Below are 16,334 nucleotides of genomic sequence, written 5' to 3' on the forward strand. Positions count from 1 at the left end.
GAGTGTTCTGAGTGTTTCCTTAGACTCTGCGCCCTTTCTAACCTCCCTGGCGGTCTGATTATGTCAGAATTTTTGATCTCAAAGCGGTACATTGTTTTGCATAGAAATCTGTTGTTTTATATTGTAGGCCTGTAATTCTTAGGAATAACTTACTTAAATCTTCTTTCCAAACAAGACTCTTGTAGATATTCCGGGTATGATAAAGTTTAAAACATGAAATCATAAATTATAATATAATTATAATAATAATAATATTGTACATTTTATTCAATAGTATAATCAAACCAAATCAAATCAAAAGGCCATTAGACTTTCATCTATGCTGATGTCTCCTTCTGGCACATAGCTCCATTGGAAATTCTGTAGAATCATTTGATATACTTCCCAAATTTTCTATTGTTTTGGTGCAGGATGAGTAGTTTCATCAAATTCTTCATTATTTTCGAAGTGGAGAAATTTCATTATGAGGGAGAATCTGTACTCTGACATGACTGTGCCAAAGAATGGAGTGGCAAGTAATGTATTGGTTATCCAATACCACTTCTGCAGGGGTTTCCCCACCATTCCCTGAAGAATTATTAGGCCCAGAAATTTCCAAATGTCATCTTTGGTCACTGGTTCCCACTTTCTGCATCTTGAAAACTTCTGATGCTTAGCCAATAGTTGCTATTTGTACCAGTTTGTCTCGGTAACAATTTCTTCAATTACCTCATCGGTCAGAAATAATTGTAGGTATGCCAAGGGGTTGTCATGGTCAACGTCGACTTTCATACCAGGTGCTCCAGTAAATGGGAATCTTGGGGGCGCTGCCTGATCCTTAACGCAGTCAATAGAGCACCAAGTTCTCACATCGCTGAGCTCAGTCGCAGAATCGTCGCTGTCATCACTTTTAGTACCTGATGACGAATTTTCCCACGAATCACTATCGCTCAGTTCTTCAAATAATTCTGAATCATTGTCACTGTTTTCCAGTTCGTCTAAAAGCATTTTTGAGCTGAATGAACGCTTTTTGGACGACATGGACGTTCTCAATTTTCCAGACAGAAAGAACTGCAAAAGTACAGGCAGGGCACTGAAATAGCCACTAGGTGAAAATGTGGTGAAATGGCATGATACAAAGTTGTAATAAAAACAGATTACACTGTATCATGTCATTTGTTTTATTTCTCTTTTTGAATTTCCTGCCGATTCCACCCCCCTGCGTCGCTGCGCTCGCAGGGAAGGGAACTAGAAGACAGGTGCCGACATCGGGCAGATCACACAGCGAGGACAGCGGGAGGATGGCTGGAGGACGGCGGGGGAGGATGGCGGGGGATTGTAGCAGAAGGTGAGTGTGATTGTGGGGTAATCCTGAGTGTGGCTCGGGGTTACCACTTTTGGCACTGTATATTAACCCCGAGCCACACTCGGGAATACCACCAGGGAGGTTAAGGCCTATATTTGCCTGCTGACACAGAGGGATTGATTTACTGAAGGTGAATTCCCTTTGTAAGGAATGCCTAATCACATGCAAGGAAAAAAAAATGAGGATGTTTTAGGTATGTTTAATACTAATTAATTGGTGATGGTTTTTAACATTACTGTTATTGTTATATTTCGGAATAGGTCTTTATTGGGATGCATGTGAAGTGGTGTTGGGGAATACACCTATTCTCTCAGTTATCTCCTTGCCCTTGATTAATTGAGGATAGTTTGCTGATGTTGTCTTGGATGATTGTTTAATTAATTAATAGATTCCAAGTGTTTTTGAGATGTACATAAATATCTGTATGTGCCTTAAAGATTTTAATGTGTTCTCATCTGAAGAAGGGTGTGATCTTACTAACCCAAAACTATCATTATTGAATACTTCCAATTGTTTTTTGTATGTTTTTTTTTTCTTTGTTTGAATACATTCTTGTGCTGTAATCCTTTGAACGTTTTTCTATATACTGTATGACCTGTGGGATGGTCTGATTGCAGTGCACAGAGATTACCAAAGTGCTGTTCACCCCACCTGTTTTTGATATATACCTGTATATACATTTAAAAAAAACTAGTTATAAAGTAGTTATAAAGTAGTTTATAGCACTTATAGATTCACAAATTAAATCCACCCACCTGGTTGCATTTTGTGACAGTTAAAGCTTGAGACTGTCGGAAATCATACCATTCTTTTCTCTCTTCAAAATTGCTCATTTTAGATGGTAACACATAACAGAATTGTGCATGTTATATAATATTACATAATATTATATTATACTGATTTTAATAGTAAATACTCATGGACTCTAAAATAGATGGGCCATTTGAAAATGTATCCTCACCTCCTGTTCCTGTGACAATGTGAATGTTTTGGACTTCCTATGACTTTCTGTACTGAAGACAATGGTCACCAAGTGGGTTTTGGCGCTGCTCTGTGTGCAATATGCAACTAATGTAATTTGTCATATATAAAAAAAAAAAAAAAACACAACAAAATATGTGGAAAGTGCAACATATATGCAAAAAAAGGTACTTGCAAATAAGATATAAAAGCAAATATAAAGTATTGTCCAATATATGCAAAACTTATGTGCAAACAATTTATTGTTAAAGTGCATGTGCTAAAACTAAGTGCCTAAACGATGTGAACATCCAATTGCACCAAACAATTTATACATGAAACAAGCTAATTCAAACTGATCTGTGTTAAGAATGAACAGTCCATGAATTTAATTAATTGGTCCACGGTCTCCAGCTCTCCTTGCTGGTCCTTATGTTGGTATCAGTAAGAAGCAATATTTCATATTATCACAGCCAGGGGATTGTGCAACCGCATGCAGTGTGCTCAGTGTCTCCACTCGTGCCCCCCTCCTGCTATTGCACTCACAAGACATCTCTCCCCTTTCAACAGGGGTATCCAGCCTTTACAGCTACACCCGGCTGTATGCCTCTGGCAAACTCTCCTTTCAATCTCCAGCGGTGTCTGATGTCAATTGATCGACAGTGAATGTTCAAGCAGCTTGGCATAGATTTGCATCAATTATTGTTTACTTATTGAGCAACCTGCCATCCTCTAACAGTCAAGTGGGCTTGTAGGGCACTCTGGGATTTTTGGATTTGTAACAACTCCCACAGATCCGTCCCTCCCTGGCTGGATGGCTCCCCTCCTCCTGCGTTCAGCTCAGTGCCGGCCTGCAGCCCGTGAGCGGATCCGTCGCAGACTACCTTGGTTTTAGCACATGCACTTTAACAATAATTGTTTGCACATAAGTTTTGCATATGTTGCACAATACTTTCTATTTGCTTTTTTATCTTGTTTAGCACATGCACCTTTGTTTGCATATATGTTGCACTTTCCACATATTTTATTGTGTTTTTTTTTTTATATATGACAAATTACATTAGTTGCATATTTCACACAGAGCAGCGCAAAAACCCACATTTCCCACAGGTTTCACAATAGGCACTACCCTGGTAGTAGCCATAAGGGGGGCAGCAGCTCTATGCACACTTAGCAACTCATTGTTGAATATCCATAGTGCAGATTATGTACATTCAATCTTTTAATGGTCAGCAAGACCAAAAGTGAGGGTGAATCTCTGCAGCAGGAACATAGACAGCAATAAAATAGCTATAAGCCTTTATTTATCGAATATAGCATGCTAATAAATGTCAAGGAAGAACATCCGGTAAGTCTCCCAAGGACTTTCACTATACAGCTTTTTCATGTATATAGCAGAGAATCAGAGTGCATTGAACACCATTTGCATACCTCCCAATTTTCTAAAATGATAAAGAGGAGCACTTTGTAGCACACAGTATGTAGGCAAATGACGCATATTTGTCACAGCCCTGGTTTAGCACAGCATAACATTTTTGGCAGTAAAATAGTACATTTTTCTGATTATAAAAAAAATGAAAAATAGTACATTTTGTGTAGAGTTGTATACAGTGGACCAAAAGATGAAAAACTTAGGATGAATGAGGGACAAAAGAGTTTGGTCTTAAAAGAGGAACAGATCCTCCAAATGAGTTGAAGTTGGGAGCTATGCATTTATTATTACAAAACTTTATGTTCTGGACAGGCATTGGCAAATAAAGTATTAACAATTTTCTAATTCAACATTTTATATAATTCCAACACAAGTTAATGCATAACATTATGGTCTTCTACCAGCTCTCTCCCTCCCTATTTCAGAACAAGAACAAGTATTGCACAGCCTCCTAGGCCACAGAAGCAAACATCAATGGCCATTACGATGACATCATCATACAATGTATTTATTTCTTCACCGCCATAAAGGAACATGTGGAGCTAGAAATACTAAAGCTGCTATTACTGACCTATTTTTATTTTGCCGAATACAAGGCTAATTGCTGGAAACAGCACAAATTGACTTTCTAGACTTCAACATCTTTGAAATGATTGCATACGGGGTTGATTTGCTAAAACGGGAGAGTGCAAAATCTGGTGCAGTTGTGCACTGTAGTCAATCTACTCCTAACTTCAGCTTGTTCAATTAGGTTTGACAAAAAAAAATGGAAGCTGATTGGTTTCTGTGCAGAGCTGCACCAGATTTTCCACTTTCCAGTTTTAGTAAATCAACCCCAGTGTCTTCACTCAAAAGACACTGCAGTGAAAATACAGGTATTTCTTACACAGCTCAGAATTAATGAAGATTGTTTTTGTTTTACTAATAAGTTAATATTTTCCTGTTGCACATCCCCAAGGCAACTGGAAATTAAACATTGGATTTTATTCAAATCTGCCAAAAGACCTAAGGCAAATCTGGCTCTAGATCGGTTTTGATTGGTTTCATCTTTTGGTTTTACTTATCTTAATATTAGTCAAACAGACATACACATTTTATGTAAGCATGTACATCAACATTATACAGCTTGTCTTCCTCTAGGCTTTCCTGTTCCTCCAGCTTCATAGCCAATGCAAAGACAATGCTTATTTATTTTTAGAAATTATGATTTTTCATTTGCAATACTTATAAGATCAGGAATAATAAATACAGAAGTATAAAGAGCAGGGCAGTGTACAACTCAAAAAATTGACCAGGCTCCAGTAAACTAAAATCTGATTGGTTAGATTTTGGCACTTTGGGACATCATTATTGTTTTTTCAATTTACTTTTTGAGTATGCACAATAGTGATTCCTTTTCTTCCAGGCTTTTGTTGTGTATCACACATTTGACGCTCATTTGTAGACCCAGGACAAGCATGTTGGGTGCAATCAGGAAGAAGGGAGGGAAATCAGTGAAAACATTCGTTCACTAATCTCCTCTTCCTGCTAATGACTCAGAAGCGATGCGTAAAACATCACTTTTCGGTCTTGGTGTCACTTTCCCCAGCCAGTATGACTGGCGAAGAAACTAAAGGGGTATGATCTGCTTTCCATTGGTTGGAGGAAAGGAGAGGAATCAGGGGTCCAAGAGAACCCTGATGTCTCATTAAAATGCACCTGTCATCAAAAATTGCATCGCATAGGGGATTTTTTTCTACCCTACGTAATGAAAAAAAGCTACATTTAAAAAAAAAAAAGTTTAAAAATTTACATAATTTAAGTTACATCCAAGTACTTAAAATACCCCCAAAATATTTTTGAGCGCCTCCACCTCCACATACATACATGCACGTAAGTATGGCTGAACACATGAGAGCAATCATTCTAGGCCCATTATTTATGGTTAACTCTAAAATAATGACCTGTAGGGAATTTAAAGCATTGCCTTTGGAAAATATAGGATACCAATGTTTGTTACCAATTTGCATGAACGAGCCCAATTCCAAAAAAGTTGGGACACTGTACAAATTTTAAATAAAAACAGAATGCAATGATGTGGAAGTTTAGAATTTCAATAATTTATTCTGAAAACAGCATAGATGACATATCAAATGTTTAAACTGGGAAAATGTATAATTTTAAGGGAAAAATAAGTTGATTTAAAATTTCATGGCATCAACACATCTCAAAAAAGTTGGGACAAGGCCATGTTTACCACTGAGTGGCACCCCTTCTTCTTTTTATAACAGTCTGCAAACGTCTGGGGACTGAGGAGACAAGTTGCTCAAGTTAAGGAATAGAAATGTTGTCCCATTCTTGTCTAATACAGGCTTCTAGTTGCTCAACTGTCTTAGGTCTTCTTTGTCGCATCATCTTCTTTATGATGCGCCAAATGTTTTCTATGGGTGAAAGATCTGGACTGCAGGCTGGCCATTTTAGTACCCGGATCCTTCTTCTACGCAGCCATGATGTTGTAATTGATGCATTATGTGGTCTGGCATTGTCATGTTGGAAAATGCAAGGTCTTCCCTGAAAAAGACGACATCGGGATGGGAGCATATGTTGTTCTAGAACTTGGATATACCTTTCAGAATTGATGGTGCCTTTCCAGATGTGTAAGCTGCCCATGCCACACGCACTCATGCAACCCCATACCATCAGAGATGCAGGCTTTTAAATTGAGCGCTGATAACGACTTGGGTTGTCCTTCTCCTCTTTAGTCCGGATGAGATGGCGTCCCAGATTTCTGAAAAGAACTTAGAATGTTGATTCGTCTGACCACAGAACAGTTTTCCACTTTGCCACAGTCCATTTTAAATGAGCCTTGGCCCAGAGAAAACGCCTGCGCTTCTGGATCATGTTTAGATATGGCTTCTTTTTTGGCCTATAGAGTTTTAGCCAGCAATGGCGAATGGCACGGTGGATTGTGTTCACCTACAATGTTTTCTGGAAGTATTTCTGAGCCCATGTTGTGATTTGCATTACAGTAGCATTCCTGTATGTGATGCAGTGCCGTCTAAGGGCCCGAAGATCACGGGCATCCAGTATGGTTTTCCGACCTTGACCCTTACGCACAGAGATTGTTCCAGATTCTCTGAATCTTTGGATGATATTATGCAATGTAGATGATGATAACTTCAAATTCTTTGCAATTTTTCTCTGAGAAACTCCTTTCTGATATTGCTCCACTATTTTTCGCCGCAGCATAGTGGAATTGGTGATCCTCTGCCCATCTTGACTTCTGAGAGACACTGCCACTCTGAGAGGCTCTTTTTATACCCAATCATGTTGCCAATTGACCTAAAAAGTTGCGAATTGGTCCTCCAGCTGTTCCTTATATGAACATTTAACTTTTCTTATTGCTACCTGTCCCAACTTTTTTGGAATGTGTAGCTCTCATTAAATTCATAATGAGCAAATATTTGGCATGATATTTCAAAATGTTTCACTTTCAACATTTGATAAGTTATCCATATTATATTGTGAATAAAATACAAGTTTATGAGATTTGTAAATTAGTCCATTCCTTTTTTACTCACAATTTGTACAGTGTCCCAACTTTTTCGGAATTGGGTTGTACATTCAATCATAAGGCTTAACATATTGGGTATCTATTTAATCATTGCAACCTTAGCTTTTATATTTTACCAAAACGTGGGTATTATATTGCATTTGTGTACCCTAAAATTAACTTTAGTGTACTTTTTTACTGAAATTTTGTATTCATAAACCATTGTAATAATATCATGTGACATCAAAAATTGGAACTAACCACTATTTTATTCTCTGGGGTGTCTGCTTTCTGAAAACATAATCTTTTTTGGGGGTTTTATGTAAACTTCAGGTCTAAAATTATTTTTTACATGTGTGCAAAAAAATGCAAAATCGACTTTGGTAGCGAAAGGGTTAAAGCACATCTAAACCCAAAAACAAAAATATAATCTATTGCCACCTTAGATGTGGTGGCTTTATTCGTTTTCTTCTTTCACACCTGAGCGTATAGTTTTTCAGGCGTTTTTGTGTGCTTTTTAAGGCGTTTTTGCAGGCGTTTTTCAGGTGTTTTTTTGGGGCTTTTTTTCAGGCCTTTTTTGCAGGTGTTTGGAGACAGGCATTGACATCTAACAAAAACGCTTGTAATCTGCCCAAAATGAAGCTCATGTACTTTTGTGAGCTTCAGCCATTTTGCTTCAGGAGACAAAACGCTCATATGTGAACAGGGGCCATTGAAATTAATAGGATTTTGCTTGTTGGGCGTTTTGAGACTTTAGAGATGAGCATTTTACCTGCTGAAAAACGCTCAGGTGTGAACATAGCCTCTGGATTTTTTTTCCTTTATTTTCCCCTGGTGATCCAGCCAGTAGCATACTTCCTACCTTGGGGTGGCTCTTTTCCAGATAGAGAAGCAACAGAGACTCCTTTGGACAGCTTTATTTTCAGTCTGGGGAGAGGGGAATATTATGTTCACTAAAAGATTTAGATACACTTGACTAAAAGAATTAAAGTTGAAATCCAGAATACAATTTATTAGCAGTTACATCAACATTTAGTTTTTTTCTTAGGTGTAAAGGTTTTATGTAAGTGGAAAAAAAGCAGGCCATAGTATGTACCACTGTCAGCCTTAACCTCCCTGGCGGTATGATTATGTCTGGAAGTTCATACCAAAAGCGGTACAATTATTTTCATGGAAATTTGGCGTTATGTATTATAGGCCTACAATTCTTAGTAATTACTGACTTAAACCTGAGCAAAACAAGACTCTAGTAGACATCCCAGATGTGATAAATTTTGAAACACAAACGCATGAATTATAATCTCATAAATAATGTAATTTTATTCAATAATGCAGTAAATAAGGAAATTTGTCAAAGAAAGAAAATTCAATACAAATGCTGCGTGTGATAAATCTTGAAACAAGGAACTACACAAAGTCCAACGTCACAGTCAGGACATAGGAACCTAGTTTCCTTTCGGACTTTCTTTCCATTTCTATCGCGTTTCGAGCAGCAGACAACACACATCCTGGTTGGTGCTGCCTTTTTTGCAGTTGGCGGAATATAGTCTGCAAAGTGACGGCCGGTCAGACGCTCTGGGTTGACCACGTCAACAGCGCGACGTCCAGGTCTATTTTCAACTCCTGATGGTGTCTGGTACTTTGCAAAAATCTGCTCAGCCACCTTCCAGACAAACTCGGAATGAGCAAGAGGGTTTTCACTGTTGGCTTTGTGCAGGATGTAAGCGTTCCATAGACATTGTTCCAGAAGATGTCTAAATATTTTTTTATAATATTTTTTTTGCTGTTTTCGTACAGCGGGATAGAAGGTCATGGCCTGATCGGCTCTGTCCACACCTCCCATTGTTTTGTTATAGTCAATTACGACCTGTGGTTTCAGCACATCAGTCCCACGTTTTGTATGGACCGTGGCAGTGGAGGTAGTGTGAACAGTGCTCATAAGACACACATCCTTCTTGTCTCTCCATCTCATTGCCATCACCTTTCCCTTCTGCCAGGCAACCATTTCTCCGGTTTTTAGGTTTTTTTTGGCAAAAAAAGATGGCATGTCTCGACGGTTAGGCCGAACGGTACCATATGCGTCGGTTCTATTTTGTAGCAAAACATCATATAGTTCCGGGGAGGTATAGAAGTTGTCCGTCGTCAAACAATATCCCTGGTTCAGCAAGGGGTCAAGAAGTGTCAGGACGGATGATGTGGCAATCCCATAGTCGCTGTACCTCGGGTTGAATTTAGTGCCTTTGCCGGTGTAAATTACGGAATTCCATATGTACCCCGTGGATGACTCGCAGAGCATATATGATTTGATGCCAAACCGCGCTCTTTTTGATGCGATGTACTGAATCCAACTTAGGCGACCTTTGTAGGCCATCAAACTCTCATCCACGCTGATGTCCCTTTCTGGCACGTAGGTCCGCTGGAAATTTCCCACAATAAGTTGCCATACCTCCCAGATCTTTTTCAGTTTGGGCGCAGGATGCGTGGCCTCATCAAATTCCTCATTGTTTGTGAAGTGCAAATACTTCATAATCAGGGAGAAGCGATACTCAGACATCACGGTCCCAAAGAACGGTGTGGCCAGTAACCTGTTGGTGGTCCAGTACCATTTTTGGAACGGTTTCCCCACCAACCCCTGAAGAAAGAGGAGTCCCATAAACAGCCACATGTCCTCTTTCGTTACCGGTTCCCACCTTCTGCTTCGGGAAAGCCTGGCATGCAGCGTTGCGGATTGCTGCTGTTGGTAGTGATTCGTCTCGGCGACAATTAATTCAATTACCTCCTCAGTGAGAAATAATTGAAGGTAGGCCAGAGGATTGTCACGCTCGACATCTACCTTCATCCCAGGTGATCCGGTGAAGGGGAATCTTGGGGGCGCTACCTGGTCCGCATCGCAATCAATAGCGCACCAAGTGCGCACATCGCTGAGGTCAGGGTCATCGCCGTTCTCACTTGCCAGATCCGTGTCAGTGTCAGTGTCGGACGACAAATCACCGCATGACTCGCTATCGCTCACTTCCGCGAGCACCTCTGGGTCGCTGTCACTGCCGCTGTCACTCAGCTGGTCCAAAAGCGGTTTAGACTGGCGCTTTTTTGATGCCATAATATTTTTTTTTTTTTGGGCACAAATCACAAGTTTACTGAAGAGAGGGGCACTGTAATATCAGATCTGAGGTGATCTGTGGTGATACAGTGTAATCCTATCAGATTCTGCTCGCAGGGAACGGAACCAGGAAGTCAGATGCCGGTCACCCGGCGATCGGAGCGAAGGACATCGCTGGATCGCCGGGACAAGGTAAGTGGAATGCTTCTGGGAGCCAAGGGAGGCTCCGCTGGCACTCTGCAACTCTACCCCGAGCGTGACTCGGGGTTACCACTCTTGATATGAAAATTCAACCCCGAGTCACGCTCGGGATTACCGCCTAGGAGGTTAAATAGTTTGTTTCAGTCTTCTAACTGACACATTTGCTGGACAGTTTGGTCTATTAAACAAAGTTGAAAAGTAAGAGACTTACCGGCTGGATAACCAAGTGAAAATTAAGGGCTAACTTTACCATTTTCTTATTTTTTAATTCAAAAAGTATATTTTTCCCAAAAAAATTGCGTTTATAAGACCACTAGGTGAATACAGTGCATCATAAAGCATTGCAACAATCTCCATTTTATTCTCTAGGGTCTCTGCTAAAAAAAATATACATATAATGTTTGGGGATTCTAAGTAATTTTCTAGCAAAAAAATACAAATTTTAACTTGTAAACAACAAATGTCAGAAATAGGCCTGGTCCTTGAGTGGTAAACAAAGTTGAAAAATAAGAGGCTTACTGGCTGAATAACCAGGTGAGAATTAAGGGAAAAGCCAAAAAGAAAACAAATGCAGCCACCACATTTAAGGATTGGTAAGCTTCAAAATATTTCATTTTTGCTTTTAAGTTTAGATAAGCTATAAGAGCAGGGAGTGTGCTCTGTGATTAGCTTTTTCTACCACTGCCTAAAGTACTGTTCTGGACTCCCTGCTTTGGGTATAATTACCCAGGTCAATGCCATAGCTCCTCATCTTTACTTCAGCTGTTATAACCAAACAAGCAGGGCAGGGATGGGTGATCTTTAGGTGGGTAAAGGGTTTTCAAAAAAGGTCTACAGCACAGTCATTTCTCCCTCTCCTACCTAATAACTGCCAGCTGCTGTACAATGTTTCACTACTTTCCACATGGCCAGTGCTACATTAAAAGCTAATGCTCTTGACATCTGTGAACATGGACAGCTGTCTTCACAGGCTCCATCTCCATGTTACTGCTACCCAAGTTGTTTATTACTTGTTAACGCAATCTTTATGTTGGATGGCTGTGTGTGTCTTCTGATTAGTGGATACAGTTGCAGCATCACTGCCAACCTTTTACTTGCCGAGTCATGTGTGCTAAGCAGTTATTCCTGATGATGACCTAACTAGTAAATTAGGATTGCTTTTAGAAATAGAAGTGTTAATATATATATATATATATATATATATATATATATATATATATATATATATATATATAAAAGTTAAAAGTTAGATTTTGGTTTCATCTGACCAGAGAACCTTCTTCCACATGTTTGGTGAGTCTCCCAGGTGGCTTGTGGCAAACTTTAAACTACACTTTTTATGGATATCTTCAAGAAATGGCTTTCTTCTTGCCACTCTTCCATAAAGGCCAGATTTGTGCAGTATACGACTGATTGTTGTCCTATGGACAGAGTCTCCCACCTCAGCTGTAGATCTCTGCAGTTCATCCAGAGTGATCATAGGCCTCTTGGCTGTATCTCTGATCAGTCTTCTCCTTGTATGAGCTGAAAGTTTAGAGGGACTGCCAGGTCTTCGTAGATTTGCAGTGGTCTGATACTCCTTCCATTTCAATATTATCGCTTGCACAGTCCTCCTTGGGATGTTCAAAGCTTGGGAAATCTTTTTATATCCAAATCCAGCTTTAAACTTCTCCACAACAGTATATTGGACCTGCCTGGCGTGTTCCTTGTTCTTCATGATGCTCTTTGCGCTTTAAACGGACCTCTGAGGCTATCACAGTGCAGGTGCATTTATACGGAGACTTGATTACACACAGGTGGATTCTATTTATCATCATTAGTCATTTAGGTCAACATTGGATCATTCAGAGATCCTCACTGAACTTCTGGACAGAGTTTGCTGCACTGAAAGTAAAGGGGCTGAATAATTTTACACGCCCAATTTTTCAGTTTTTTATTTGTTAAAAAAGTTTGAAATATCCAATAAATTTCGTTCCACTTAATGATTGTGTCCCACTTGTTGTTGATTCTTCAAAAAAAATTACAGTTTTATATCTTTATGTTTGAAGCCTGAAAAGTGGCAAAAGTTCGAAAAGTTCAAGGGGGGCGTATTCTTTCGCAATGCACTGTATATATATATATATATATATATATATATATATATATATATATATATATATATATATATATATATCTTTTTAAAATCAAAATGGAAAGTAAATGAATAGAAGAGAAATCAGACCAAATCAATATTTGGCGTGACCACCCTTTCTTTTCAAAACAGCACCAATTGTTCAGGGTACACTTGAACACATTTTCTGTAGGAGGTCAGCAGGTAGGTTGTTCCAAACATCTTGGAGAACAAACCACAGATCTTTTGGGGGATGTAGGCTGCCTCAAATATTTCTCTCTCCATGTAATCCCAGACGGAGGGGAGATCGCGCGTCCCGCCATCACTGCGCATGCGCGATATCCCGCGCATGCGCAGTGGCACCCTCCTGTTTGACAATCTCCGGCGAGCAGCCGGAGATGTCAGCAATCAGCATGGGGAGAGGGTGACAGCTGGAGCTGCTGCCGTTTTGGCGCCAATCCAGCTATTCAAATAGCCCCACAGTCTGCAATCACAGCAAGGTTGCTGTGAGTGCAGACTGGATGGGCTAAAAGTAAGCACATCAGCATATGGGGGTTCTCTTCTCCCTCTTTTTTCTGACAAGCAAATGGATAATGGGGGTTCTTCATATGGGAGTGAAGACTAATTTCATGTTTTCTTTGTTTTGTCCCCCAGATATTTATCCTGCCTATACTTAGGGGCTCATCAGCACACTTTAAGGGTTACTAATATAGTTTACCCATAAGACCAATTCAGTCCACAGTAGCCTTCTCATATTCTTTAAGATTCCCTGGAGAGGTAGGTTTTTTTGCAAGCGATTGTTGACATACAGTACATGAGTATATGTTGTTTTACTACTGCTCAGATGTATAGTTGGTAGTGAATTAGCAAATAACAGTTCAGCATATGGCCTTATCTCCTAACCCTCTAGGGACATCTTTGAAGGGTTCGATATGGACCAGTGATTAAGGGCTCTATATATGTATATGTGGTGCGATTATATGCCTCAGCCCCTCTCCATGCCTTTATTGGAACCACGGTGGATACAAGTTTTCTCCCAAGGCTCTCGGTGAATCTAGGTTAACCCATTTCTCTTTTGAAGACAAACAGTCCAAACTGGCCTAATAAAAAGCTTTGAAAAAAATGCGATTTGATCCCTTGTAAAGACGCTTTAGCTTCTGTGACGCTCATAGGCGGCTTCTTGTTCCTCTCTATGTGTATATGGGACCATCTTTGATTTGTGAGTATGAAGTTATATTAAATTATAGAGAACTAATGTATAATTAATTTGGTTGTATTCATAATGTATTATGCGACTATATCTTTTTGATATATCATACAATTATTTTTCCATCAAAGAAATCTTTTTCAAAGTCATGAATAATTGTTTATATACATATATTATATTTATTTGTTTTTCTTCTTTTTTCTTCTCTTGTTATTATAACAATATTGTGAATCCTCTACACCTACCCTTCCCTGAGGCTCGGTTCACATTTATGCGATGCGGGAAGGCTGCGAATTCGCAGCCTGTTCCCGCATCGCACACGCACCCCCGGCAGTTCACACTGCCATATGCGATATGCTGGGGGTGTCAATGTAATCTTAACGACACCCCCAGTTTGATCGCATATCGCAGTGCGATCGTGCAGTTCGCACAGGAGCGGATCGCACAAGTGTGAACCGCTGTGCGATCCGATCCTGATGCGGCTGCAAAAATGCCTCCTGTGCGTCTTTGCTCCGGGTGCGATGCGAATTTAGCCATACAAACTGTATGGCTAAACTCGCACCGCACAGCTGATCGCATGTAATGTCGGAGCAGTGCGCTCCGACATTACATGCGAACCTGGCACTCGCAGAAGTGTGAACCGGGGCTGAAGAAGCTGAGTAGGCGAAATGCATTGGACGCCCTTACCTTGCGCCACTATAGGGCATTTCTTTATGTACCTGTGTGGGGCTGGGTGTTATTAAGAGGACCACATATGTCTATTGTCTTTATGTGATGTTGATTTTTGTTTAAACTGTACTATTGCTGTACAGGGTTTTACTAAATGTATTTTCAATAAAAGTTTATTTTTACAAAAAATGTATTGTCAATCTTTGTCTCTCATTGTGGCTGGTCCAGCACCGATATAGCCCTCTTTACAGCCTACGCATTTTTGTTTTCTTATCTCTAGGGTGATGGTGCAGGAATTGACTGATTGGACGTGTGTTTTTCGTAATCCCAGACAGACTCGATGATGTTGAGTACAGAGCTCTGTGGGGGCCAAACCATCACTTCCAGGACTTGTTGTTCTTCTTTACACTGAAGATAGTTCTTAATGACATTGTTGGTATGTTTGGGGTTTTCCTGCTGAAGAATATATTTGGGGCCATTCACATGCCTCCCTTCACTATTGCCTGCAGACTCTCATTATTGTACCGATATCCAGCCCTTTGGTGAACAAACTGCATCCTGCTACAGCCAAATATTACAATTTTTAAATCATCAGTCGAGAGCACTTACTGCCATTTTTGGCACCCCATTTCCTGTTTTCGTACATAGTTGAGTAATTTAGTCTTGTTTCCACATTGACGGTATAGCTACAAAGATGTGAATAAAAGAAGCAGATGGCTATACCTGTATGTGACCTGCTTGAAATGTATAATATACTGTGATTGAAAATCCAGAGTTTGGTAAAAGATATCAAACTGTGTTTTTAAAACTTACATAGTCTAAATACGTAGTTTAACTTGAATACTCAGGAAAGTTATTTTTTACCCTGGCAAATAAATTTTACTTAATAAAACCAGTTGTTGGTTGGCTGTATCATACATAGCAATATCATCTTCCTGTCTGCCTTTGGCAAGGAGTGGAAAGCTCAACATCTTTGTTCTGCAGAGGAAGTAAAAGTGTTCACTTCATTTTGAAAAAGTGACTACGTCTTATAAATAAATGTGATGTGATGTCTAAAATTTCATCTTCGCCCTACAGCAGTGCACGTGTTGGCATTCTTTTTGGATTAAAGAAACCTAACCACAGCGGTACTGGAAATTAGTGTACTAATACTGGAGTTGAGTGTAATGCGTATATTCCTATTTCTATAACTGAAATTAATCATTTTCCTTTGATTCTGATTTAGATCATTTGGTATAAAAAAGAACATGATGTTGTGGACCTATATACACGTGTGTAATGCATTTTATATTATGTCTTAACTTTTGTTGCATTGAGGCAGTCTATTGAAAACAATTAGCCAAATGACCAATATTTCCTGAGAATTGGATAAGCCACAAAATTTGTAACACGTTACACTACTGTGTGTTGATGCACGTTGTGGCATGCTGCAATGCATGTGCATTGCTTTACTGGCACTGCAACACATGTAACAATTCAGCTTGTTCTTACTGCAAACTGGAAATGGGTGTCGCCTTTGTTGCCAGTGCCAAATAACAAAAATGCAGCCACAGCTTGTCCATCCCCTGTGTAGGTGGATTGCCTTTAAAAACTTCTTGGTGAGTATTCTGTGTCTAGAGGTGGGCACTTTGCTCAGTGGGGGGGACAAGGGAGGCACTGGTGTTCAGTGGGGGGGGGCAAGGGTGGACACTGGTGCTCAGTGGGGGGGGCAAGGGGGAACTAGTGCTCAGTGGGGGGACAAGGGGGCATTGGTGCTCAATGGGGAGACAAGGGGGGCA

At 39.9% G+C, this 16,334-nt stretch overlaps 1 protein-coding gene across 1 annotated transcript in view; it reads right to left on the minus strand.

The window, feature by feature from the left end:
- Nucleotides 1-1,020, minus strand: part of LOC309550621 (piggyBac transposable element-derived protein 4-like) — a gene marked incomplete at both ends in the record, with an annotated part of 103,189 nt that extends 102,169 nt beyond the window's left edge. The window contains one exon of the mRNA XM_082250959.1: nucleotides 774-1,020. Coding sequence (XP_082107085.1) covers nucleotides 774-1,020 — 247 coding nt within the window. The remainder of the gene's footprint in view (nucleotides 1-773) is intronic.
- Between the last annotated feature and the right edge of the window lie 15,314 nt (nucleotides 1,021-16,334).

The sequence above is a fragment of the Pelophylax lessonae genome (assembly GCF_965119305.1).
Source record: "Pelophylax lessonae genome assembly, chromosome: 3".
In the NCBI taxonomy this organism is placed as follows: Eukaryota; Metazoa; Chordata; class Amphibia; order Anura; family Ranidae; genus Pelophylax; species Pelophylax lessonae.